The sequence below is a fragment of the Plectropomus leopardus genome, chromosome 19 (assembly GCF_026936395.1).
Source record: "Plectropomus leopardus strain MGB_pleo_1.0 chromosome 19, ASM2693639v1, whole genome shotgun sequence".
Classification (NCBI taxonomy): domain Eukaryota; kingdom Metazoa; phylum Chordata; class Actinopteri; order Perciformes; family Serranidae; genus Plectropomus; species Plectropomus leopardus.
The window spans coordinates 27819130-27846262 of record NC_142194.1 but is presented as its reverse complement, the minus strand read 5'-3'; the positions used below and the strand labels follow the sequence as shown (position 1 = coordinate 27846262).

At 39.7% G+C, this 27133-nt stretch overlaps 1 protein-coding gene across 1 annotated transcript in view; it reads left to right on the top strand.

Annotated features, from left to right (window-relative positions):
* The window catches only part of LOC121959153 (1-phosphatidylinositol 4,5-bisphosphate phosphodiesterase delta-3-A-like), a 35941-nt gene extending 9034 nt beyond the window's left edge, over positions 1-26907 (top strand). Inside the window, exons 2-16 of the mRNA XM_042508351.2 lie at positions 2856-2911; positions 3009-3120; positions 11764-11992; positions 12463-12592; positions 12764-12989; positions 13914-14115; positions 15046-15190; positions 16166-16318; positions 18285-18428; positions 18870-19023; positions 19231-19347; positions 20058-20236; positions 20833-20968; positions 21674-21823; positions 21905-26907. Of these exons, the coding sequence (XP_042364285.2) occupies positions 2856-2911; positions 3009-3120; positions 11764-11992; positions 12463-12592; positions 12764-12989; positions 13914-14115; positions 15046-15190; positions 16166-16318; positions 18285-18428; positions 18870-19023; positions 19231-19347; positions 20058-20236; positions 20833-20968; positions 21674-21823; positions 21905-22053 (2282 nt within the window). The 3' untranslated portion in view covers positions 22054-26907. The remainder of the gene's footprint in view (positions 1-2855; positions 2912-3008; positions 3121-11763; positions 11993-12462; positions 12593-12763; positions 12990-13913; positions 14116-15045; positions 15191-16165; positions 16319-18284; positions 18429-18869; positions 19024-19230; positions 19348-20057; positions 20237-20832; positions 20969-21673; positions 21824-21904) is intronic.
* The last annotated feature ends 226 nt before the right edge of the window (positions 26908-27133 follow it).

Below are 27133 nucleotides of genomic sequence, written 5' to 3'. Positions count from 1 at the left end.
ACTGTTTGGATGTTGGTGATCATAGGTCAAAGGTCAAGGTCACTGTGACCTCATCTGTCATATTCTTGGGAATGTGGCAACTCAAGAACACCTTGAGGATTTTTTTTTTCAAATTCACCACAAATGTTCACTTGACTCACAGATGAACTGATTACATTTTGGTGGTCAAAGGTCAAGATCAATGTGACCTTGCATCCGTCTCATTCTTGTAAATGTGACACCTGATGAATGCCGTGAAGGAATTTCTTCAAATCTGGCACAAACATTCACTTGGATTCACGGATAAACTGATTATGTTTTGGTAGTCAAAATACAACATCAAAAACAAGAAACAAGAAGAAATAAGAATGAGAAGAAATTAATTTTAATTTTAAAAAGCTGGGGAAAAATATCTAGGAAAAAGGAAAAAAAGCTAGGGAAAACTATATTTATAGCTAATTATGATAATTACAAACTTAAAATTGTGTTTAAGAATTATAATTTTTTAAGTTGTTTTTGTAGGTCATTTTCCTTTTTCACCATTTATTTATTTATTTTATTTATTACTAATTTTCAGGCGATTTTCTTGTGCATTTTACTATTTTACTAATTTTTGGGTAATTTCTTCTGCTGTTGCTCGTTACCCTCATATACCAGGTTTTGGAAAGAAACCAGGCCAATTTGCTCAGGTTTCAAAAGGATGAATGTCCAAAAAATATTGTAAAGAATATGAAAAACATTATTTTTTAAAATATTTTCTTTATACTGATTCACTGTTGAAAACTGCTTTTGTCATTGGTGAAGACTGCATTCATCATAAGAGCTTTTGTGTAATGTACTCTGCAGTCACTCCTACCAACACAGTTCTGCATTTCCGTGCAACACCACCCTTCTGATAATCCCATCCAAGACAGCCACTGCACTCATAATCCCAGCTCTGACTCATGCTGGTGAAGACACTAAACGTCAACAGTCAGTATATGGGTTAACAGAGGAAGTTTTAACTGCAGCTGGATTCATTCAAACAGACAAAGGTCACTGCAGCTTGTCATTTCAGAGATCTGCTGTTGCAACATGTGGATGTTTTTCTAAACATGTTTTTCTAAAAAAGATTTCAAGGGAAATGTCAACTCAGAGTTTTTTTGTTTGTTCTCTATCCACTATTCTTTCATGTAAATGTAGATCTGTGAATACGCCCCCACATCCTTGATTGTGTCTTGCTTTAACATAACATGAAATGAAATGTAACTCATGCATATCTGCAATAACAAAAGCAGGATTTGGGCAGCTGGATGTTTTGAAGGGATAGAGACCACAATGTTTATTTACTAAAACTTCAGGGTAAAAAAATGCTGTACATATAATCAAATGTCATTGAGCAAACTCTGACTTCACTGATTAGTTTTAAGCCACCTATAAAAATCTGAATCAGTTTATGTATATGCTATATTTAGAATATTTTCAGTGTTTTACCTTGCTGTCAGACAGCCCTCACCGACGGGGATATGAAGCTCAAAAGCTCATGAAGCTCATGAAGTCTCAAAAACACCAGACTGAGCTGCTGCTTGTGGAAGGAGGAGAAAATATTCAAATATTGTGTACTTTTTAGATAGCTAAAATTTGTTTACCTGCAGCCCCGTACACAGCAGGACATTGCTTAGCTTCCATGCCAGTAGATTTGGTTTATCGAAGATGTTAGAAAAGCAACACAGTTCATAAAATAAGCACCACAGAAACGTCAGATAGGTCGGACCACTGTGTTTAACGCTATATCTTTATATCTTAAAGTTACGACAGAAAATGACAACAGAAATAAACAAGTTTGCTGAATTTACAAAAGAGGGAATACTCTTCAAAGATCTCTTTATGACTGTTGCCATGAATTAAAGTATGTTGCAACCAGCATAAAACGTTAAAAACAGCATTGAAGAGTCCATGCTTAAAGCTTGATTTGTGGTGCTGCAAGAGCAGCCTAATGAGACTCAAATCTGGCCTTCAAAATAAAAGCGCCATTACTTTTCTAAATAGAATAATCAATGATCAATCAACACATGACAACAATTAGATACATATTTCCACAATATAATAACAGTAGCAGGAAGTGACTTTTGTTGTCGTGTGATGTCACAGGGATTCGGCCATGTTTTACAGTGGACTTTTGTAATCCATTTACAGAAAAGATAACAGCTTTAGTTTATGCTGCAGTTGGCTCGACTTTCAAAGCCCTTTCTATTATGCACTAAGTACTTCATTCTCCATTATTTTCTCACTCTTGTGATAGCCTAATCACACAGTAGATAATATCTTGTATGTAGGAGATAAAGTTTTAAGCCAACATTGCCTGAATTTTTTTTTAATGTTGCCTTTCACTGCTCTCCTCATAGGCATAGGCTAACATAGGCATGACATAGGCTAAAAAAGGTGTCTTAAGAATATGGCTTTCATAAGGGAATTTCCTTTCCACTGTCCCGTCTCATCACCATACGACCTTTGTCTTTCTCTCACTCCTCATCTTCTCTTGACTTTTTCCTTCGCAATGTCAAGTCCTTCTGTCTTGCTTCATGTCTTTATCCATACCTTCTCATTTCTAACCCCACCCATCTGCTGGTTCAGCCCCAAAATATCAGGATTACAGAGCTCCCACATGAGCTGCTGTGGTCCAACAGATGTATATATATAAATATACCCTAACTTCTAATCCTGACATGCTCTACTCTTCTGTTTTTTCTTTTCATCCTCCCTCTTTCTCTTTTCACCCTCTGCCTTCTTTCAGTGCTACGTACTTATTATACTGTGCATAGACTGCCATCCAAGTCCAGTTTTCATGACCTCATATGTGTCTTTTTTAACCATCTTTTTGTCTGTTTGCTTTCTAGGAGTGGAGGATGATGAAGATGTGAAGCAGATGCTGCAGGGCTCCAGCATGGTAAAGGTAAGCTTGTTCCTAATTGTAAACTGCTACTAGTTGGTACTTGTTACTAGTAATTAATAATAGAGTAAAATCAATGATTCTTTTATCATATGTAAAGGTGCGATCGCCTCGCTGGCAGAAGCGACGAACTCTAAAGCTGCTTGAAGACGGTGTCACTGTCTGGTGTCAGTCCCACAAAACCTCCAGCCGGGCCAAGGAGCAGCAGTCCTGTAAGTGTGTGTGCGTGTGTATATGTGTGTGTGTGTGTGTGTGTGTGTGTGTGTGTGTGTGTGTCTGTGTGTGTGTCTGTGTGTGTTCTATCATATAAGTCAGTATAAATTTGTTGAGGCACAGTGATTTCAATAGCATACAATCACAACAGTAGGACGACGTGCAGCGTACAAGGCAGTACATGACATGATTTAGACAAGCAGGACATGTTCCTGGATCAACATCTCACATTGCGATCCTGGACCAACATACAATCAACCAATCATGGCCCTCTGACATCATCAGTGTGCTACTTCAGTGCTTAAACCCTTATGAGCTACTAACCAGGGTTAGCAAGTTAGCTTGATAACTGGGTATGCTATGCTAATAAGTAGGCTTGCCAAATCCCAAATTGGCTTGTTCAGTAACATTAAAGAGTGAGGATATTGTCATAGTTCAGTTGCAAAGACCTGCAATCTACATATTTTCCCTCCTTTGAGGTGGCTGGTTCTAGGCATGGACAAATGCTCCGCCTGTCCCACTAATGCCAAACATAAGCATCTTTAGCCCCAAGTCATTCTCAATGAGTGGTTATGGTCACTAAGGCAGAGATATTCAACTGGCTTTGCCTAGGAGCCACTTTTCAAAATGACAGGATGCCTGGGGCCAGTCACAGATCCCCATTCATGTTTGTAGGATTTTAGGACATTTCTAAGATTTGGGATGTTTCTTGAACTTAAGCATGTTTCTAGGATTTTAGGACATTTCTAGTATTTTAGAATATTTCTAGGATTTTTGTACGGGTCAAGCATTTTGAGACATTTTTAGGATTTTAGGACGCCACAAGAATTTCAGGAAGTTGCTGGTATTTTAGGATGCTTCTAGGATTTTAGGACATTTCTAGGATTTTGTGACATTTCTAGTATTTTTGGACGTATCAAGGATTTGGGGGAATTTGTAGGATTGTAGGATGTTTCAGGGTTTTAGGACATTTCTAGGTTTTTAGGACATTTGGCTAGGACCTCTGTCGAGGGGGTGCAGGGGATCCTCCACTCGCACTTTTATTGATAAACAAGCTCTATTTTGATGCTGTTTTATGCACTCTGGCACCGTATATATACTAAACGTACAAAAACAATCCCAGCATGAATTACTTTATTTTGATGGTGAATTAGAAAGTGGCTGGAGGGGCCAACTGGCACCCTGTCGGGGGCCAGATTTTGCCGGTGGGCTCTAAATTGAGTATCAGTGCCATAGTGCATAAAAAAACACAAAATTGAGCTTGTTTATCAGAAAAGGTTCCATTGGAGGGTCTCCCTACTGAGATCAGGTCCAAGCCCCAAATGTCCTCAAACCCTTAAAAAAGGATGACATTCTCTGGATGATCTGGATGACATTCAGCAAACAGTAGTAAAGAACTCATATTACCCAAACAACATGTCTTACTGCCCCCCCAATCAAAGCAGTCTAGAACCGCTGCTGCTTGTACTCCACATGTTAACATCCCACAGTAACTTGTAGACTGGTCAGAATCCAGACCACATGTTGCTCGAAAGTCACATAAAAATGTACATAATGATTTAATGGAAGCCATTTCAAGCTATGAGCTACATGCCATGTCACAAAACAAAAGCTGAATCATCACAAGAAACATAAACACAGCATGTATCAGGCCTTGTTAAGGTCATGACCTCCTGAATCACATCCACAGGAATATTGAAGCAAACCTCCCCGACCCCACCCAGAGGTTAACGGTAACAAGCGGGCCTTTCCTCTGCCAGAGGAGCTCAGCGCTCTGACTGGGCGTGTGAGGTGAAACATGGGTATACAGTATCTATTTTTGTTAATTTTAAATGCTACTTACTGCTCAGTGCAGACATAGACTCCCTCACACAGCTACCGTTCCTCTATCTGAGGGTCACACACGGCGCCTTGATTATAGAGCTCAGCTATTTCTAGCCGCAGATGGCTGCCCATCCTGTTGTAGTTCAAAGAGTGAGATTATAGGACATTATATGGCGGTGGGAGTTGGCTCTGGGTGCTGTGGTTTGGTGCTATATAGTTACCATCCGACACAAGCACTAGGTTAGCCTCCAAAATACAGGACAAGGCCTTTCATTGCCACAAGACCAGATTTGCTTGTGATGTGGCACAGTATGTGTGTTTGGTGTGCAGATTGGTGTGTGTGTGTGTGTGTGTGTGTGTGTGTGCGTGCGTGCGTGCGTGTGTGCGTGCGTGTGTGTGTGTGTGCGTGCGTGCGTGTGTGCGTGCGTGTGTGTGTGTGTCATGCACCTCGTGCTTTCATGACACCCTGGATTATGACTGAAACTGACGTAAAATTCTGATGTGCTAGTTCTTCATGTCAGCTGAATCATCTGTAATCCATAGCATACTCCTCTCTGATCAGTAGCTGCTTCTGAAAACACCAATAGATTTCACTTTTTGAAAACTAAAAAAGTGGCTCAATTCCTAAAAAAAAAAAGAAAAAAAACACAGGAGGAAGGCAATGAGCAGCACAGAAGAAATCATACATAACATGTATAACATGTAATTATGATGATTATAAATATAGTTTTCTTGGCTTTTTTTTTTTTTTTTTTTTGTTTTTTTTCCCTAGACATTTTCCCTAGCTTTTTATATAGTTAATGGTTTTCTAAATCTACTATTTTCTTGCAATTTGTGGAACATTTCTTACTAAGCTGCTTATTGTCTCTTACCCTTTTTTGCCAATTTGCTCAGGGTTCAAATATTTGAATACTTGTGAAAGACGTGAAAACAGCACAAGAAAAGTGAGGCTGCTCCAGGTTTTAAATGGTTAACTGGCCCTGACACATGGATAGGAGAAAGTAGAAGCTTGTCAGCTGCCCCCAGTAATTTATCCCAGTCATTTCACTTCAGATATGTTTGCTCTAACTGGGTGGTCTGGTGCAGTAGCTGTCAACGTTCTGTCTTGTGGCTCTTTGATATTAGGTTAAGTGTAATTCCCCAAATCCCAGTTTACAGCCTTCATGTGGACATGAGTTTAGAGCAGTTCAGTTTTTTTGCCAACAATGGCAAAAATCTCTGGGAAATACATTTTGTTTTGTTTTCTTTCTAATCACTTAAATAATCTGACAGACTTGTCAAGGGTGTAGGGTCGTTTATTTTTTTGCTCCATTTTTCACAGGTTTAGCTTTAAGTATCTATATCTATATCTATATCTATATACAAAATTCACAATCAACCGTCAGAAACCTGAGCAAATTGGTTTGATTTCTTTGAAAACATAAAAAGCTACTTAAAAGAGCAAAAAGACATTGCCCAAAAATGAGCAAAACATTTGTAAAACACTGACAAGAAAATTATCTGAAAATATGCAAAAAAAAAGTAAAATGTAAAAAAACCTGTTTATTGATATATTTTATTATATTTTTTCTGTAACATACTAAATATAGAATTATTATCATTATAAATATTGTTTTGGGGACATTTTCCTCTAATTTTTGGATAATTTTCTAATCCCCCCTTCTTTTTTAAGTGCTTTTCTGGTCACAATATACTTATTTCTTGCAATTCGTGGTACATTTCTTGTCAGGTTGGCCATTGCCTTTCCGTTTCTGTTTTATCGAAAGAAATCAAACCAATTTGGGCAAGTTTCAAAGGGTCAAATAGCTTGTAAAAGGCGTCAAAAGGCAGCACAAGAAAACTGAATTTGATCCAGGTTTCAAAGGGGTTAATGGCTCAGATTGAACACACCACACAATGCCACAGATGTCCCAAGTTTTAACGTAGCATGCTATTGCCTTGCTGACTGCAGGAATGTCCACCAGAGCTTTTAGCTCATAAATGGAATTTTCATTTCACTACCATTCCATTTTTGTTTCTGTGAATTTGGCAATCCATCAGTTACAATGACAAAATGCTGTCAGTACAAAACCCTGGTGAGGATGATGAGCAGATTAATTCCTTAAGACGGTTTCTGACGGTTTGTTCAGATATTCTTCATTTGTGCAAACCAGTTGTTGCATCAGCTGTTCAGGTGGATGCTCTCAGACGATTTTGCAGGTGAAGATGCTGGATATGGAGATCCTGAGCTGGTTTGGCTACTGTACATGTGGTCTACAGTAGTGAGACTGGTTGGATGTACTGCCAAATTAATAGAAAATGAGATGATACATGATAAAAGTTTTTAGGGAGCAAAAAGCAGTATGCTGGTTTCACTATTTTGTGTTGTAGAGACCATTAGAGATCATAGTGTACATAAACTTTCTCAGTATCTTTGTAAGGAACAGCATTTGACATATTTTGAGCAGAATCCCCCTCTCGCTGTTGTCTGTTTATTGTCAGGTTACACACAGAGCACAGAGCTTTGCTGTCAGTCTCTGTGTGTAGTTTCTGTTGAAAGCATAGCCAAATAGAGATCTGCAAACACCAGCTGACATTTGGTCAGTTGTGATGTTTAATTTGGTTTGTAGAGGCGTGATGTCATTGTGAAGGTAAACATGTGGGCACAGTCATATTGAAATGAGCGTCAGTGTGTGCCGATGAACAAACAGGGTGAAAATAACACACAAACAGCTCTGTTTATGAGGGAAACACTTGGTGAAACCTTGATTTATAAAAGTGTGTGTGTGCGCGCGCGCATGCGTGTGTGTGCGCGTCACACAGCTTACCTCTCCATTGAAGTCGTTTGTGTCTAAATTTAGTAGGAATTATAATCAACAGTGCAGTGCTGTGCTGAGTGTTATTAGTTGCCAAGCCAGTGTTGGCACTGTCTCCATACACATTCAGTGTCCTGCAGAAATACAGTACAAACTGTTTTTTCAGCACAAGGGCTACCCAGATTACAAGAAAAGCCGACATGACTTGGAGCCTGTTCTTGCCCAAACCGCATTCCCTGCAACCATCATTTTCTGTTGACATGCAGCAAAAAAGACAAACTGAAATCCATCTTTAACACAGCAAATGTAGTTTAGAGTAGTGTGACAAATATTAGCACTGCATAAATACCAAGGAAAAGTAGAAAGTCTGTGGACTTAACAGGCAAGATTAGTCAAACGAAAGTGAATAAATGAGCAGAGGCCAGATATTATTGTCTTTTTCTTGTATATTGCTCAGATGTGAGTGTGTGTGTCAATACCAATCTGCACCGACAATTTAAATCTTTGTTTAAGTGGCTCAAAATGATCATCTTAAATACACACTACATAGAGAGCTGGGTACAGAATGATAGCATTAAAGAGAGAGCTAGTTGGTTTTCAAATGTAGCCCACGGATACTCAACTTGCTTTGCTTGGGAGCCACTTTTGCAAAATGACAGGGGGCCAGGGGCCAATCCAAGCAGCCATGTACATGTTTCTAGGATTTTGGATCATTTATAGGATTTCAGCATTTTTCTAGGACTTTGGTACATTTCTAGGATTTTATGACATTTCAGGATTTTAGGACACTTCTACGATATTAGGATATTTCGAGGATTTTATCATGTTTCAAGGATTTTAGGGCATTTCTAGGATTTTAGGATATTTCTAGGAATTAAGCACTTTTTGGGATTTCAGGTCATTTCTAGGATTTTAGCATGTTTCTGGTATTTTATGACATTTCTATGATTTTAGAACATTTCTACAATTCTACAATTCTACAATTTCATTTAGCAGATGCTTTTATCCAAAGCGACGTACAACACAAGCAAGAATTTAGACTTAAGGAAAAAAAAACCCTTAGTAAGTGCAAAAAGTGCTTCAGATGTGATTGGTCACAGGTATTGCCGTCTAGTGGCAGAAGAAGTGCCGCACAGCCCCCCCCCCCCTTTTTTTTTTCTTTTTTGAAACCAAAGTAATAACCAGTAGCGACCATCTGAGATTCAACAATCTCAGTATCACTACTTACGATGACAGTCAACATACAACATCACACAACTTTGTCAGTGCTAGATAATCAATAGGTGCTGGGTTTTGGACCTTCTGACTTAATTTACCCCAAAGGGCAAAGAGGAGAAGAGTCAGGTTAAGTGCCTAGGTGTTCTCGGAACAAATGAGTTTTCAATTGTCTCTTAAAAGTAGAAAGGGACTCAGCAGAACGCACAGAGTTTGGAAGTTTGTTCCACCATTTGGGAACAACAGAAGAGAAGAGTCTAGCTAGAGATTTAGAGCCGTGCTGGGCTGGAAGCACCAGGCGTCTTTCGCATGCAGAGCGTAGTGGGCGAGAAGGAGAGTAGACCTGCATCAGGGATTCCAGGTAGGCTGGAGCAGTTCTTGTGATTGTTTTGTAAGCCAAGATAAGTGCTTTGAATTTGATTCTGGCTGCCACTGGAAGCCAGTGAAGAGAAATTAGCAGCGGGGTGACATGTGCTCTTTTGGGCTGGTTGAAGACCAGACGTGCTGCTGCATTCTGGATCATCATTTCACAGATTTCAGGACATTTCAATGAGTTGAGGACATTTCTAGAATTTTGAGAGATTTCTAGGATTTTAGGATGTTTCTTGGATTTTAGGACAATTCTAAGATGTTAGGTCATAGGACCTCTGTCAGGGTGCAGGGGATCCTCCACTGACACTTTTTTTTATCAACAAGCTCGATTTTCATGCTGTTTTATGCAATCTGGCACCTTATGTATATAAAAAGTACAGAAACAATTCCCAGTGTCAATCACTTGTTTCATTGTAAATCAGAAAATGGTTGAGTGTCACTGATGTAGACTGTACATGTGCCACACAGCAAAATTTATATATATAATATTGCTTTTACTAACAATAATAAAGTACTGTTATCTGATAATGCAGAGGATGAGCAATTGAAACCGTGAGTAGATGGTGAATTCATTACATTACATTTATTACATTTATTACATTCATAATTTATTAGATTATGAATTTGTTACAAAATGTGAGTGTGAGTGTGTAAGTGGATGTAAAGAATAGAACGATCAAAGCCACAGAGATGACTGTGTAATGCATTTATTCCGTGGAGATGCACTGCAGTTGAAAAAGCTGAACAAAAGACTACAGGTTCTCTTTTCTCTTTATTGTTTGTTCTTTAGTGATGTAAGGGTTGGGTTATGCTGGATAGGAACTATACTAAACAAAAATTTAAGCACAGCACTTTTGTTCGTGCTTCAATTTTTTAGTTGCAAGTTTGTCAAAATCTGTATTCCAGGGTCTTTAAAAACAGTCCAATATCAATGCTCTGTCTGGGGATAGGTGTTACACACTGAACTCGGGGGCTCCCTTAACGCTATGATCAGTATAAAAATTCAGTACATCATATGCTATGGCTGTTCAACAGATCTCAACCCAGCTGAACCCTTATAGAAGATTTTGGAATGACATGCGTCAGTGTTTTCTCTGCTACCACAGATGAGGAACCATATTTTGGACTAATGCTGTTCATGCATATAACAGAGTTTAGAGACTTAGACAGTCTATGACAAGTGCAACTGAAAGGGTTTTTTGGCTCATATTTTGGGGAACTCAGGGGTGAGAACGGAAATGTGTCTGTTATCTGACCTGACCTCTCCTAACCAGCCACTACCTCATTTAGGAAATCATCATGAACTCTATCCATGCATAGTCCTGACCACAGAACCTGCATTCTCTCCACCTGCTCTTTTAGCCCTCCACATCTGTGGTACATTTGTGTCCTCTCTAGGACACTCACAAGAGACAGAAGTCTTAATTACCCTTTTTGTTGTTGTGGTCTCCTTTTCACTGTCCAATGTTTTCTGTCTAAGCTCACAGATATTTTCATAAGGATAACAGAGATTAAGGATTGATGTGAAACAATAACTCAGAAAAACTTAGCAATAACTCAATGAATAAACAAAACACTCATACACTGATCAGCAAAAATATTAAAACTAGGGACAGTGAATAACATTGATCATCTCATCAAAATGCAGTGTTCTGCTCCAAGCATTCATGTGGACGTACTACCCACCCAAACATGGTTTCAACACTTTCCAATGGCAGTGCCCCCCCCAGCAGACTAATGCGCCATACCATACCTCGAAAATCTGCTCAAGAATGGACTGAGGAACATGACAAAGAGCTCAAGGTGTTTGATCTGGCCTTTAAATTACCCAGATCCCATTCTGACTGAGAATTCACAGGATATGTGAGTACCCTACCTCGCAATCCACAGGACTCAAAGGATTCTCTGCCAACCACAGGACACCCCCAGAGTGTCCATGCCTTGACAGGTCAGAGCTAAGTCTGATCCAAGGAGGCCTCATGGTGGATCAGAGGCACCTCTGAGGTACTGGGACATCCAACAGATACTCCATTATATTGGGATATGGAGAATTTGGAGGCCATGTCAACGCCTTGAGCTCTTGGTCACATTCCTTGGTCAATACCTGAACCATTTTTGCAGTGCGGCATGGCACACTGCTGGGGGGCAATCAGGAATTAGTTCTGAAATGAGGAGGGTTCTTGGTCTACACAGGTTTTTGAGTGGGTAGAACTTGTCAAGTGGCATAGACATGAATGCCAAGACCTGAGGTTTCCCAGTAGAACATTCCTTAGTGCCACCTATAATATCTATCAGTGGTTTTAACGTTTTGGCTGGTCAGTGTAAGTTCATCTTAGAGTTAATATGAGGATGGATAATTCGTCAGGCAAAACTTGCTCTTTACTTTATCTCTTCCTCTTCCACCCATGTCTCTCTGTTCTCCTCCCACATCCTCAGTTTCTGTCATGGAGGTGGAGTGTGTTCGTGAGGGTTGCCAGTCGGAGACGTTGCGGCAGATGGTCGGCTCGGTACCTGAGCAGCGGTGTTTGACGGTGGTCTTCAAAGGGCCCCGCAAGAGCCTGGATCTCCTCTGCCAAAGCCAGGAGGAAGCTCAGCATTGGACCCGTGGCATCCGAACTCTGCAGGAGAGGGTGGAAAACATGACCCAGAAGGAGAAACTAGACCAATATCCTATTTTTTGTTCATGTTGAATTTTATAATTGTAAAACCACAGACTTGATATACATTTGGAATAAGTTTGTGAAGGTTCTCAGTCATCCAGGTCATTGTGATTATACAGTAAGTGCTATATCATTAGCAAGTGGACTTGCTTAAGGTTCTTGAAGATGTTTCGCCTCTATTTAAAAGACTTAAGACTTAATCAAGTCCAGTTGCCTCCAAAATAGCACCTAAGACATTTGGAGTTTTGGTTGCAGGCCCCAGTAGCCCCCTTCATGAACTTTTGAAAGTCCCAAACCAAAATGCCATCATTGTATCAAGTATATAATGAAAACTGATGTAGGTTGTTTTGTCATCTTCCACTTTTTTTATTGATTGAAATGTTTAAAAAAAAAAAAAACACCAGCAAACTTTGTGTTTGTCAAACACTGCACGTTTTCTGCTCTTGCTGTCTCCTTGACTATGTTTGTGTGTCACCTGGATCCATGCTTATCTGAGTCGGGCCGACCAGAATCATGATGATAAGATGACCTATGATGAAGTCCAGACACTGCTGCAGATGATCAACATTGACCTGAGTGACCAGTATGCCCGCAGCCTCTTCCAGGTAGCACGCACATACAAAGCCGCTGGCTCCATATCTGAGATTTCACTTTATAATTCAAAGTGATTTATAAATTCATTGGACTTGAATAATGAGAGACCTTCATTAACTATGTGTTGCTTGGAGAGCAGCTTCAAAAATATAAGAGATTGTCTGACTTTGTCTGTCTGACAGAAATGTGACCAGTCAGCTGACGGCCGTCTGGACCACGGGGAGATCGAAGTGTTCTGCAGGGAGCTGTTAAGAAGACCAGAGCTGGATGCTGTGTTTATCCGCTACTCTGCTAATGGCTGTGTACTTTCCACTGTGGACCTTAGAGATTTCTTGAAGGACCAGGGGGAGGACGCTTCTCTCACCCATGCCCAAAGCCTCATTCTCACCTATGAGCTTAATGAGTGGGGTACGGTGCTAAGTAACAAAATACTGCAAAATACCAACATTTATCTGATGTGTGTTGCATAACAACTCTGATAAACCCCTTAGATCAGGGATACTTAACATGCTTTGCTAAGGGGCCACTTTGCAAAATGACAGGAGGCCAGGGGCCAGTCTCAGCAGCTCCATACATGTTTCCTGGACTTTACGACATATCTAGGATTTTCGGAAGTTTCTAGTATGACAGGACATTTTAAGGACGTTTCTAAGATTTAAGGACATTTCTAGCATTTTTGCATGCTGCATGTCAGGATTTTAAAACATTTCTCAGATTTTAGAAAGTTACTAGGATTCTTGGACATTTCTCATTTTTTCGGATGTTTCTGGGGTTTAAGGACAGTTCTATGATTTTAGGAAATTTCCAGGATTTGTGGATGTTTCTAGGATTTTAGGACATTTCCAGGATTTAAGGAAATTTCTAGGATTTTGGCACATTTCTAGGATTTTAGGATGTTTTAAGGATTTTGTCATGGTCCTAGGATTTTAGGATGTTTCATTTTAGGAGATTTTTAAGGATTTAAAGACATATTTTTCTTTATTTTAGGCCATTTCTAGGATTTTAGTATGTTACTAGGAATTAAGCATGTTTCAAGGATTTTATTACATTCCTGGACTGGGAACTACTTTGAACACATTTGGTTCCTGATCTGGTGCTTCCTTAAAAAATAAGACAAAACATGGTTTGTATCTCTTTTTTTTTTAAAAGAAAATGCTATCTTATCAGCATCAGCTTCATACTGTACTGTAAATCCAAAAAAAAACCCATTCTAGAATTAAAATTCTTAAATATTTATTGGTATTTTACAAATGTAACTAGGACTACCACAATGCTCACTACAATAATTTTCCTCCTTTCCTGACTTGTGTTTCTGCCTTTTGCCCAGTACAGCCCAGAAGAACCAGTTCATGACCCCCAATGGTTTCACCATGTACATGCTGTCTAAGGAGAACTGTGTGTTCAACCCAGACCATGCCAGAGTTTACCAAAACATGACATGCCCACTGGCACACTACTTTATCTCCTCCTCCCACAACACCTACCTCACTAAGGACCAGCTGACAGGGAGCAGCAGCACAGAGCCGTACATCCGGTAAGAATGAACACAACCGCACGCATATATGCACCTGTACATTTGCCCTTTTTATGCCTTTGTAACATTCGCGTCCATATGCAATGCGCATGGGCGACATCACTTGAGAATGCGGCTGGATGGGACTGGTCACGTGCACATGAAAGGCTTAAGGACGGCGTCAGGTAGAAATGTTGCCGCTGATGACGCAATATAAGAAGCACACGTGCATTTATAGGGCTGGCGGCTGGCAAGGTGGACGGGTCCCACAAACAACTGACTTTCAGAGTTTGGAGTTCAGTCCTTGTGTGGATATGGCACCTTACCAAGTGCCTCTTTTTTCCTAAACCTAACCGTCCATGACTTTGTTGCCTAATCTCAACCATCATAGCAGCTGCTTTGGTTGCCATGTGCTTTTGTGTAAACATAAGGACCATAATGCATCATCCCACCATGTGCATTTGTTGACATCACAGTAACAGCATCCCACAGTTAAAGCGTAAACAGATTGTGGATGTGGCCTTCGACACAGCTCCTTTGGGGGACGGTTGCAGGACAGTTGATGGGGGGGGCACAAAGGGTGGTGACATGAGACAAAAAAACAAGTGAGATGATAGAGACGGGTTAAGATAAGGTCGGGCTACATCCCAAAGATGGAATTTATTGTGCATGGGCAAAAGTCTGATACAAAACTCCAATAAAACAACATTTTCCTCTAAAATATCCCACATAAAATTTTTATAACGTGCCTGTTAGGCCTTAATGCATCTTGACAGGGATGCAAACTGTGGGCAGGAACAAACCTCGTCCCTGGATGTTGCAGTCTGTACTAGATGCTGACAGACAGAGCTAAAGGGCACAGATCAGTTTCAAACCCCTTAAGCCGATGACACCTTCTCTCACTGAGCCATCTCTGTTTCAGAGATTCCCTAATGACGATGTTTGTCTTAGAGCCCTGAATCATGGCTGCCGCTGCGTGGAGCTGGACTGCTGGGATGGAGATAAAGGAGAGCCGGTCATCTATCATGGACACACACTCACCTCCAAAGTGCCCTTTGTCGAAGTCATTGAGACCATCAACGACTATGCTTTTAAAGTGAGTACTGGATATAGGCTTACAGGCTTTTGCCTTGTCGTATTTGTGCAGAGATATATGGTACAGATGAATAAAAAAATAAAAAATAAAGTTCATGAATTAATTCAACTTATTTTTGCTGACACAGACGATATACTCTAAAATCTATATGGCAGTGATACTCAACTTATAAACAAAATATAACAGCCCTTTTAAACCCCTTAGCCTGATGATACTCCACTTACACCCTGTGGGCCAAATCTGGCCCCTGAAAGGGTGCTGGGTGGCCCCCTAATGGTTTTCGAATTCACAATAAGCATAAAATGATTCACACTGGGAATTGTTTTTGTATTTTTAGTATACATAAGGTGCCAGAGTGCATAAAACAGCGACACAGTAGAGCTTGTTTAGCAGAAAAAGTGCCGGTGGAGGATCTCCCACACCCCCAACAGAGGTCCTAGCTAAGTCCCTAATGTTGTTTAATCTGAGAACATTTTAAAATCCAAGAAACGTTTTAAAATCCTGGAAATATTCTAAAATCCTAGAAATGTCATGACAACCTAGAAACATCCTAAAAATCCTATAGATGTCCCAAAATCCTAGAAACGTCCTAAAATCCTGGAAACATGCTAAAATCCTAGAAATGTCCTAAAATCCAGATATATACTAAAATCCTAGAACCATCCTAAAATCCTAGAAATGTCTTAAAATCCCAGAAACTTGTTAAAATCTAGACATGTGCTAAAATCTAGATATGTCCTAAAATCTTAGAAGTTACCTAGAATCCAGGAGATGTCCTAAAATCCCAGGCTGCTGTGACTGGCCTCCTGTCATTTTTCAGAAGTGGCCCCCAAGCAAAACAAGTTGAGTCTCCCTGATGTAGACAGTCTAAGACTTTTATTTTCCAGACAGGCCATAAGATCCTTTTCTTCCCCTTGCCTGCTGGATTGAAACATTCCTTTTCTCTGACTGTGCACTGTCATCCCTCTCTGGCAGGCCTCCCCGTACCCTCTGATTCTGTCCCTGGAGAACCACTGCTCCGTGGAGCAGCAGACAGTCATGGCTCGCCACCTGCGATCCATCCTGGGAGACAAACTACTCACCAAACCCTTGGATGGTTTGGATCCTCATAAGCTGCCTTCTCCAGAGGTAAGGAGACTCTGCTCCACGAGCAGGTGAAAGTTCAATCCCTGTAAGAGTTTCTGTTTTTATTGAACCAATAGTGTCCTTGATTGAGACACAGGTCGTGCTTGTGTGCACTTGAGCCACGTAATGGCAGATTTTGCAGCTGCCTGACATGGTGAAATGATTTGTCCAGATAGATATTTGGAGTGCAGTTGCTACTTTTCAGTGGAATGTTGATGTGGTTAAAAATAGCCAGTGGCTGACTCCCAGTCAGATTCCAGTTCGAGCACAGCACTCTGACACACTTTTTACTACCAAGACTCTTTTTCTCTGTTATGTCTGTGCAGAGACTATACTGTTTGTGTTGGAAGGTAAATGTGGGACTATCTGCTCCTCCGTGTCCCGCTTATTCTACATTTCCACACAATCATATGTGTCAGTGCACTCATGATGTGTGCCCCAGTAATCACACTCCCTTGAGGCACCTTCACATTTGTGTTTCCTTCTGGCCACTGCGCCTGTAATTACACTGCGATCATTATCAATCAAACAAACCTGAGAGGGGCACGACAGGTGAGCAATTCAGGAACAGCAGCAGGGCAAAACAGAGGAACAGATCAGGGACAGACTAAAGTTCAGCAGGCTGAGAAGCTATAAGACAAATGCAACAATCAGTACATCAACATGCACAGATAAGTGGAGCTACAGTTCTAGCTCCATCAGGGCATTTAATTGGACTACTGTCCTTGTCCCAGTCCACAAACACTAGGGGGAGAATCCATGTACTGTGTCTGCCTCCATCAACACATCACATATACATAATCAAACGGCGCTGTGCAAACTCTGCTTTCATTGTTTAGTTTTAAGCCACTTAAAAAATAATATCAGTTGAAGTTTATGCTATATTTATATTTTCACGGCTTTACCTTGCTGTCAGACAGCCCTCACCGCCGTTATATTAAAACAGCTTAGACAAAAAGGTTAACTTTCCTTCTGGAGAATGAGTACTTGCAAAATTTTGAAAACATATGGGCACATATGGGTGAGATGCCGCTATGTATATATGATTTATTATTACACTCTGCAATAAACTAAATAAAAATTTGATCACAAGAAATATAAATAAAAAATAAAACCACAGACCCAGTCTACTCCAGTCAACGGTGGAGCTGCTGCTCTGCGGCTGCCTCCATCAGCTGTTGGGGAAAATAAGAAAATAAATCAGTTTTTTGTTTAAGAAAAATGACAAAATAAATCTACCTTGTACCTTGTACAATATTCAGATATAGTGTACACTTTAACTGATATTGACGTTTTTAAGTAGCTAAAATATGTTTTGCTGCAGATCCGTCCACAGCAGGACATCGCTTAGCCTCTGTGCTGGTGTTATTATCTATCAGGGGGGGGGTGGCAAGAATAAAACCCTTTAATTTAAGATAAATGTGAAATACTACCTTGTTGTATGCCCCTCACCTAACCCAAAATTAAAAACACATGTCCTTCCACAGTATTTAATTTTTTTTTTGTTTGTTTTAAATGCCTGACCCATTTAGCAGCACCCCTTCCCTGCGTGAGGCCGACGCGGCGATTAGGAGCATGTGCATAAGGCCAAGTCCAGTCCTGATTGAGGTGTCTAGATGACAGAGGAAATCAACTTCCAGTTGCAATATCTAGGTGTGTTAGTCCAATTTTGAGAAATTTGATTTAGTACAATTTTAGTCAGACTAACACAATAATTTAATTTTTTTGAACATCATGCAAACATACTGACTGACAAAGTTGCAAATTATAGTTAGAAATGGGCTGATAAATACACTGTCAGGCTGATGAGGGAAATGAGAGGTAGGTGAGGATGTGGGCGGGAAAGGTGGTGGAAAAGGCGGGAAAAGGGTCACTGCAGGGCGGGAGAGAGTGGTTTTATTATTGGTATCATTTTCACAGGTTGATAATGTATAGTCTTCAGTATTTCATGTGTTGGTTGTGTGTGCAGGATCTTAAGGGTAAAATCCTGGTGAAGGGGAAGAAGGAGCGCGTGGTGGAGGAGTGCTCGTCCAGCTCCTCAGACCTCAGCTCGTCTGATGAGGAGGCCAGCCGCTCTGAATGCAAACCCTGCAAAAAGAAAGAGGACAAGAAGGTGGGCACAACACCAGCAGCTCACCGAACAGATTGCTGGTCTAATGCACTAATACTCTGCCCCCTGACAGAGTGCTGGGTAGACCCCAACCATTTCCTAACTCATAATAAAAAAACACTAATAAAAAAAACTAAATGATTCAGACTGGAAATTTTTTTTGTACTCTTTATATACATAAGGTGCCAGAGTGCATAAAACAGCATCAAAATAGAGCATGTTGATAAAGTGCCAGTCAAGGATCCCCCACACCTCCAACAGAGGTCCTAGCTAAGACCCTAAATCCTACAAGTGGGCTAAATCCTAGAACATCCTTAAATCATTGAGCTGCTTTGACTGGCCCCTGGCCTCCTGTCAATTTAAAAAAGTGGCCCCCAAGCAAAGTATAGTTATCAGCAACTCATTTGTAAGTAAAGTAAAGTGTTTCTGTGTGTGTCCCCTCAGCCAGGTGTGTCTAAGCTGAGTCCCGAGCTGTCGGAGCTGGTGGTCTACACCCGCAGTGTTCCCTTTAAAAGCTTTGAACAAGCAACCAAACACCCGGCGACTGACATGTCCTCGTTCTCTGAGAGTGAAGCGCTCAGGCACGTCAAGGACTCAGGTATGATGTGTGCATGTGACTGAAGTTACTCCCTAAAAGTAAAGGGAAATAGTTTGCATGCTGCTCACAGATTATTAAGATTTGGTCTTATACAGGCAGTTACTTTTTGCTTCTGTCATGTTGAGGCAGCAGAAGGGCAAAAGCAGAATGAGTCTTTCTTCTGCTTACCAGTGGACTAAGTGGACTTTTCTTGTCCTGGTCCTCCAGGGATGTATTTTGTCCGCCACAACAGTCACCAGCTCAGCAGGATTTACCCCTCAGGCCAGCGCCTCCAGTCCTCCAACTACAACCCTCAGGAGATGTGGAACGGAGGCTGTCAGATAGGTAAGAGCTGATTTTAGGTCGTTCTATTCACAAGAGATGCAGACAGACAAAACAAGGTTTATTACTCAGACACCAACACACTCACCAGAATTATACATTGTTATGTTTTCTATGCAGTGAATAGGCTGCAACGTTTTTATGTTTTAGTTTTCAAAAGTTTAGGCACAAAAACCACACTGCTAGGGTTGGAAAAAGATCATGTTTTGGCTTAAAATACCTGGTTTGAACACAGCCCATCATGTCCCAAACTCTCGTTCAAAAATACCCATTTTTGTCACTGGCTGGATTGTTTCTTTAAAAAAAATACCCACTTTCGCAGTACATGTCCCAAATCCTTGTTAAAAAATGCCTACTTTTGTTGCGAACATGGCTGGACATTTCCTGCATTCAAGAAAAAAAAACCAAACAAAAAACCTCGTAGCTCATAGCTGTTGTCAAAAATCACGCACTGTTGTTAGTCTTGAATTGTGGTCTGCTGTCTCCTGCTTGGCAGTTGTATTTCTAGGTGTCATGCCTCATGTAAAGAAAAACCCACTTTTGTCACAAGCTGCTCTGGTTAAAAAAACCCTACAAACCTGGCTGAGCATGTCCTGAACGCTTGTAGAAAAAACAATAACAACAACAAAAAGCCCTACACTTTTGTGGCAACAAACACAGCTAAATGTGATGTTGAACACAGTGTGAACATAGTGCTGTTGTGTTTTCTCCAGTGGCTCTGAATTTCCAGACACCTGGTGAGCAGATGGACCTGAACCACGGCAGGTTCCTGCAGAATGGTCAGTGTGGCTACATGTTAAAGCCTCCCTTCATGTGTCAGCCTGACACCACCTTCAACCCCGAGAATGTTGGCGGAGGTCCAGGCCACAGACCTGTCCTGCTTACTGTTCGGGTAAGATGCTGCTAAAACAGCCCTAAATGAATCACAATCAGAAATTAGTTTCAGGATTACTTTATTGGGGAAATGTTGTTGTTACAGTCCCTCTGATGCCAGCATAGAGAATTATAGCAAGTAGAAATATGTACAAGCAGTACAGTACAGTAATAGTAAACAATTAGCACTATATGTGAAAATGTAAATATTTTTTAAAAAGCATGTATAACATGCTGGGTATGTAAGTGTGTAAAAATATAATGCAAAGAAATAAAACACAATTGACAATGAGCACTAACATGTGTAGCAAGTACCAAAAAATAGATGAAACAATTCGTTTCAAATGTATGTTCACCACCTGTCAGTTTTTATTGATAAAATATGACTTTGCTCATCACAGAATGAGGATTTAAGCTCGGTGAACACATGATTCTCTGTGCAGTGGTTCGAGAGCTTTAATTGGCTGCATTTAGAATACAAGCATGACCCATGAAGGAAATCTATAACATAAGAGTGTCACTGCATCCGTGTCAGGACTAGATAAACTCTTCTTACTCCATTCTATAATAATTCCCTAATAATATTCAGATCTGACTTTGTTTATGTGATTGCAGGTCATTTCAGCTCAGCAGCTACCAAAACCAGAATGGGACAAACCCAGCTCGATAGTGGACCCTCAGGTGTGGGTGGAGGTCCACGGTGTTCCCATAGACAACAACAAGAAGAAAACTGATTATGTCAGCAACAATGGTGAGTGCATACCTTATCCATAAAAGACTCTTTGTCAAATTAGATAGCTACTGTAGCAACATGTTGCAATTTCTACACAGCCTTAGATAACCATACAGGTAACATTGTAGCTAATACCTTTTTTTCACCTTTTCATTTTTAACCCCTGTAATGAAATGAAATGTGATGAATTATTTGATCGCTGCAACGGCAGCATTGGGCACATTGTGTGCATGTTACGAAATAAAGAAATCAGTTAATTTATCAAACCACCAAAATTAGCGTGTTTTTAAATGCAGAAACATCTGCTTTTGGTTGGTAATGTTTGACATCATGGACAGGCTGGAAACTGCATGTAGGCCGGTGAAATTTTTTCGGTTACTCTTTTATATCTCCTAATTATTCAGCTTCTTACTCAAACCCAGTCAGTTCATACTAAATGCTAAAATTACACATCCACCCAGGTGTTGTGTTTCCATCACTGGCTACTGATCACTGATCAGGCTCCTGGGAAAGCAGTTCAACCTTGCAGCAAAATTTCTCCCAGTGGCCACTTGTGATATTGCAGCGAAAAAAATGCTGTCACCCAAAAAGTATTTTTTTTCCATAGGCCACCTTTATAAAAGAGAAAAACTGTTTTATTCTTGTAAAACCCCATGCTACTTTCAAATAAAATTGCATTAGTGTGAGTTTGTTTGTAAGTATGTGTTTGTTTCCTTGTTTAAGGCTTTAACCCCCGATGGGACTGTACCTTTAACTTTACTGTCCATGTCCCTGACCTGGCTTTGGTTCGCTTCATGGTGGAGGACCATGACTATACCTCAAGCAACGATTTCCTGGGACAGTTTACCCTTCCCTTCATGAGTCTCCGCACAGGTGCGTGCAGGGCTTTACCAAAGACTTGTTAAAGGTTATCAATACAGTGTGGATAACCTCTGACCTCCTGTATCTCTGCAGGTTACCGTCATGTCCGACTGCTCAAACTGGACGGCTCCAGCCTCTCACCCTCCTCCCTCTTCGTCCATCTGAAGATCACTCCGTGTCAGAGCAGTCCCTCCAAAGCATCAGCTAAGTCACCGGCCAAGTCTTCAGCCAAAAAACCCTAATATCATCTCAGTCCTATAGAAACATGACTAATAAAGGCTGTTGTGGGGATATCCCAAAATATCTGCCTGGATCCAGGCAAAAAGAAAGCTGTAATTCATAAAATTGAATGCTTAGAACATCCTTTGACAAATGTTGCAGCTATATCCTAAACCTTTTTTATATTTTGTGGAAAAAGAGGATTGTGTTATGGGTCTTTTATCCCTATTTAATGGAAGTTCAATTTTTAGAGCAAAGACTCGATAACTTAATGACCGTCCATTGAAGTCTAGAAGTCAGATTTAGCGATCTGCGAGACCGTGACTGGCGCTCGATTTCGTGTCTACATTTTTTACATAAACTTCGAGCTAATGTCTCAAAATTCAAAGTCGCACAGCTTCTGAAGACAGGACTTCTTTTTAACTGCAAGCATTGTATTTTAGTTTATTTAATGGGAATAGTCTAGAAATACCTTTGTGTACTTGATTAAAACATTACTCAGATAGGGTAGAAAGCCTACATAGAAGTAGTACTAGTATGTAAAGGGGCCATCATCTAGAAACAATCCTCTGATGTAGCATGTACATTGAGAGAACTGTTGGTTGCTGTAATCGTTCTTGCTGCTGTGAAGTGATCCCTGTGACTCTACTGTAAAGAGGAGGAACAGAGTGCACAGTCAGCATTCTGCACAAAAACATATTTGATGACATGAGTCAGCTGAGGCTAATACGTGGCTTTAGGAGTCAGGAGGAACTGGTGTATAATTCCAAGAAAGCATTTGCGGGATCATCAGATAAGCATCTGAAACCTCCGTCTGCCGACTAACTTTTCTAAGACCAAAATCATGCCCACTTCACTCAGTAAGTTTCCATGCACAGTTTATTGTGTTTAAACAGTTTATGCCTCCTTTCAGCTAGTTGACGAGATTTCCAATGCAGCATGTGTCTAAAATATGATAGTAATTATCCTGAAAAGGGTTTAAAGATATTTTTACCCCCCACTGAGAAATTTAATGTTAAAAAAGACATTCATTAAATGTCTATTATACATGCTTGTCCGTAGACATTTAGATTTTGGTTATTCACGGTTGAAAAGTGAAAGTTTAATAGATGTAGAGACAGAGTAAACAGTGTGTCTATGTGACAAAAAATATATTTATAATGGAAATGCAGGGTTATGCAGCACTTTTGCTTTGTATGTATTTTTAATATATATTTAATGATTATTTTAAATTATTGTCTAGTTGGGCCATATGTAGAAGATAAATTCCTGTCTGTAACAGGGCTGAAGCTTAGTGACGATGTTTAAATGACATCTATAGTTCAGTGGGCATGGTCTGAGTGAATGTTTGATTCTGATTGGCTGCAGGGTGTCATTAATTACTGAAATTTGGTCTCACAGTCAGAAAAGACCAAGTTGCTCAGCAACTCATTTGTAAAACAGTGTGTAAGATCCAAAGTAAAAGCATACATCTGAAGAAAGTAGTGTGCACCAAAAAAAAAAGTTGGATTTATAAAACTTTGTCCAGTTTCCCCTGCAAGCAGTGTTCTCCTCATGCATTACAAGTCCACCTACAAATGCATCCACATTCAGCAATAAATGATACTATAATACCTCATGAATGTTGCAGCATATATATGCAGCATATATATAAGTCTGCTGCTGTATTACTCACAAGTGTCACAGCAATATTTACTTTTACAGCAATCAGACTGATTGCTTGGTATCTTGCCAAAAAGACCATGACATTCAGTGGCATCCCCCAACCCAGGATATCATTTATTTAAGTTTTTTTATGGCCAAATTTGGCCTGCATTTTGATTGGGACTACACTCGAAAAAATAGCAGCACAAGACGAGAACACCTGTGTACCTACAGGTGCACTTTTAAAGAGTGTTTCCCCTAAAGTACAATAATAGTATGTAAGAGGCCAGGAGTGTACCTATTAACCAACAAACAGGGTACAAAGTCATTTAAGACAAAAGAAAGAACATAATTGTATCATGGACTTTTGATTTGGGGTTGAACTGTCCCTTTAAGCCTTCTTACAATGGAGTCACATTTGTAATCTGTTTACAGCCAATATGAACAGGAGGAATAATTACAGCAACCAATAATTATCAGCATACATACAGCATAAAATTATAGTATTATAATATCTGTGATAAAATATTCTAATGAGAAGAATTTCAAGGCTCACTTTTCAGCCTTTTCTGGATCCTATGACCGAACTATACTCAGTGCGTTTACATGGACCTCAGGTTAGGAAACCAGGTTTTGCAGGTCGTCTTACACGGGACCTGTTGTGACCTGCTTACTGTAAATCTGTGTACACATGCAGCACGGAAATATGCTAACAAAATGTAAATCTGATAATGGGTTAAAATGTGTCAGCTTGCCCAAAACTATATAGCAGTGATATTCAACTTAAAGCCTGAGGGCCAAATCCGGTCCCTGATGGGGTGTCAGGGGGCCCCCCCAACCATTTTCTACTTGACAGTGAAAAGTAAGTGATTCACACTGTGTACTTATAGTTTACAGAAGGTGCCAGAGTACAAAAATAGCATCAAAATAGAGCTTGTTTATTAAAATAAAGTGGTCCTAGCTAAGACTCTAATGTCCTAAAAGCCTAGTAATGTCCTAAAATCCTAGTAATGTCCTAAAATCTGAGTATCTTCCTCCAATCCTAGAAACGTGATAGAATCTTAGAAATGTGCAAAAATCCAAGAAACATGCCAACATCCTAGAAATGTGCTAAAATTCTAACAGCATGCTAAAATCCTAGAAATGTCCAAAAATCCTAGACACGTCTTATTATTTGAGAAATATCCTAAATTCCTAGCTATGTCCTAAAATCCTATAATCGTTCAAAACTCCTAGAAATGTCCTAAAATCCTAGAAATGTTCTAAAATCCTAGAAACGTGTATTGGCTGCTGCAACTGGCCTCTAGCCTCCTGTCATTTTGTAAAAGTGGCCCCCAAGCAAAGCAGCTGAGTATCTCTGCTATACAGCAAAGCCATATGGAAACTAACAGATTTTTGAAAGATATTACTGGAGATCTCTATGATAAAGAAAAACAAAGAAGCAAACATTTCTGCCTGTCTGTCCTGTGCTGTATAAATGAAAGGCCTATTGGCAGTTAAATCCCGTCCCAGTACTTTTATAATGTAGCTTAGTGTGTTATATTTATTGCAAGCCGTATTTTGAAAAGATGACTTTTTTGTGAAATGTTTGATTCACAGTGACTGTATTTAAGCTTGACACAATCTTGACCTAACTATATTATGATGTAGCTCCGTAGAGTTTTTACACTAGAAGTAGAATTAGCTCAGATATGCAACAGCAAAATGATGATGTGCACTAGATCAATCTGCTGCCTTATTACTGTCAGCTTGTTAGATGAGATATGCATGCATATGCCACATAATTCCAATGAGTTTTTTTTTGTTTTTTTTTTGCTTTATTTGACTCTGATTACGTTGTCTTTCAATGTGTTTTTACTGTGCGAAGAGAACACGCTTCACTGATGATCCTGGCCACTGTGACAGAAAGGCTTTATTATTATTGTTAGTGTTTGAAAAGATTATGAGACACATTTCTATGTTGGACATCACTCTGTTCAGTCATCTATTGAAAAACTTTTTTACAGTGTTGTTTTTATTGAGGAGGGATATTTTATTTTCTTAGTGTTTTGTAGGAGTTGCTTTTAGAACATTAATATTTTGTGGATTTACACATGACAAGAATAACTGAATATTTTATATTAATGTAATCCCTCAGAGAATCTTTTAAATTGAACTTGAAAGACTGGATGTTAGGAAGATGAAGAAAGCTGTCGTGAGATCAGTATTAGTATTAAAGCATTTTGAAGGTCCAGTGTGTAGGATTTAGGGGAAAATACTGACAGCATATATATAAAGATGGACGACATGTCTCTGTTTACTCCCACTTTACAAAAATGAAGCCAAAATATCCCTGATACGGCAGTTACCATTTTGCTTTATTGACGTCAACACGTAACACACAACACATTCTCATCCCACGTGAAACTAGGGTCCATTTACACGAAAATCATTCTCACATGAAAGCAGATTTTTCTTTTTAAACACAAAGGAAAGACTTTTCCACTTTAAGTAGGACTGCTCTCGTCTAAATGTGGCCTAAGAAACATATTTAGAACAAGCCGTTTACATCATCAGCCCCCACAGTTACTACCAGCTTGGCATCGTGGACCTTCAGTTGGTTGCAATCTGCAGTCTCACCACTAAATGCCACTAAATCCCTGGACACTGGACCTTTAAAATGTGTGACATACTCAGACCGCTTCAGAATAAGTTTGGCATGGTACAAAGACTGTTAAGGGAACATTTTTGTCAGGTGAAACATCTGCTTTGTCAATGTGACAAAACATGTTATCAGAAGTTTCTTGCAGAATTGGGGTAAAATGTGAAGTTTTGGAGTTAGTGCCAAAACTTTCAACAATATTGCACTTACTGACATGTGTCAGGAGCTGTAAGTGTGACCACATGTATGGTTAAAGACCAAAGTTGTGTTTTCTTTTGAAACTGTAGCAATGTCAACGAAAACTGTAATGTTACAATTCTAAGCATTGAGTTTATTTATTATATTTAAAATATTATGCTGTTTGCTTTTGTCATGCACCCGCTGTATATTAATCAACCTGATGTTATTTATTTCAACAGGTAATAATTACATGATGATAGATTAAAAATGTATTAAAACATTCTTAAAATAGTTGTGAAGATCTTTATAATGCCAGATAGTGTTTGAGTCCAGCCCTTTACCAAACTGTTATTTGACACATCCAAAAGACATGTTTTTTACAGTGAAAAATAAATGAATAAGTTCAGCACCACATTGCTCTTGCTTTCATTTTCTAGTAAATCATGAATCATTGAATCAGTCATAAATCAGTCATGTATCAGGTTTAAATCCAGTTTAAAAACTCTGCTGTGCATTAAGCCACATTTTTTAAAATTTACATTTTTAACTTTCAGACTTTAGACTTACTGAATGAATCGATGTTATTGAGTCCAGTGGAGCAGGACAGAGACTTGGACATGCATCCTTTCGAGTTTAAC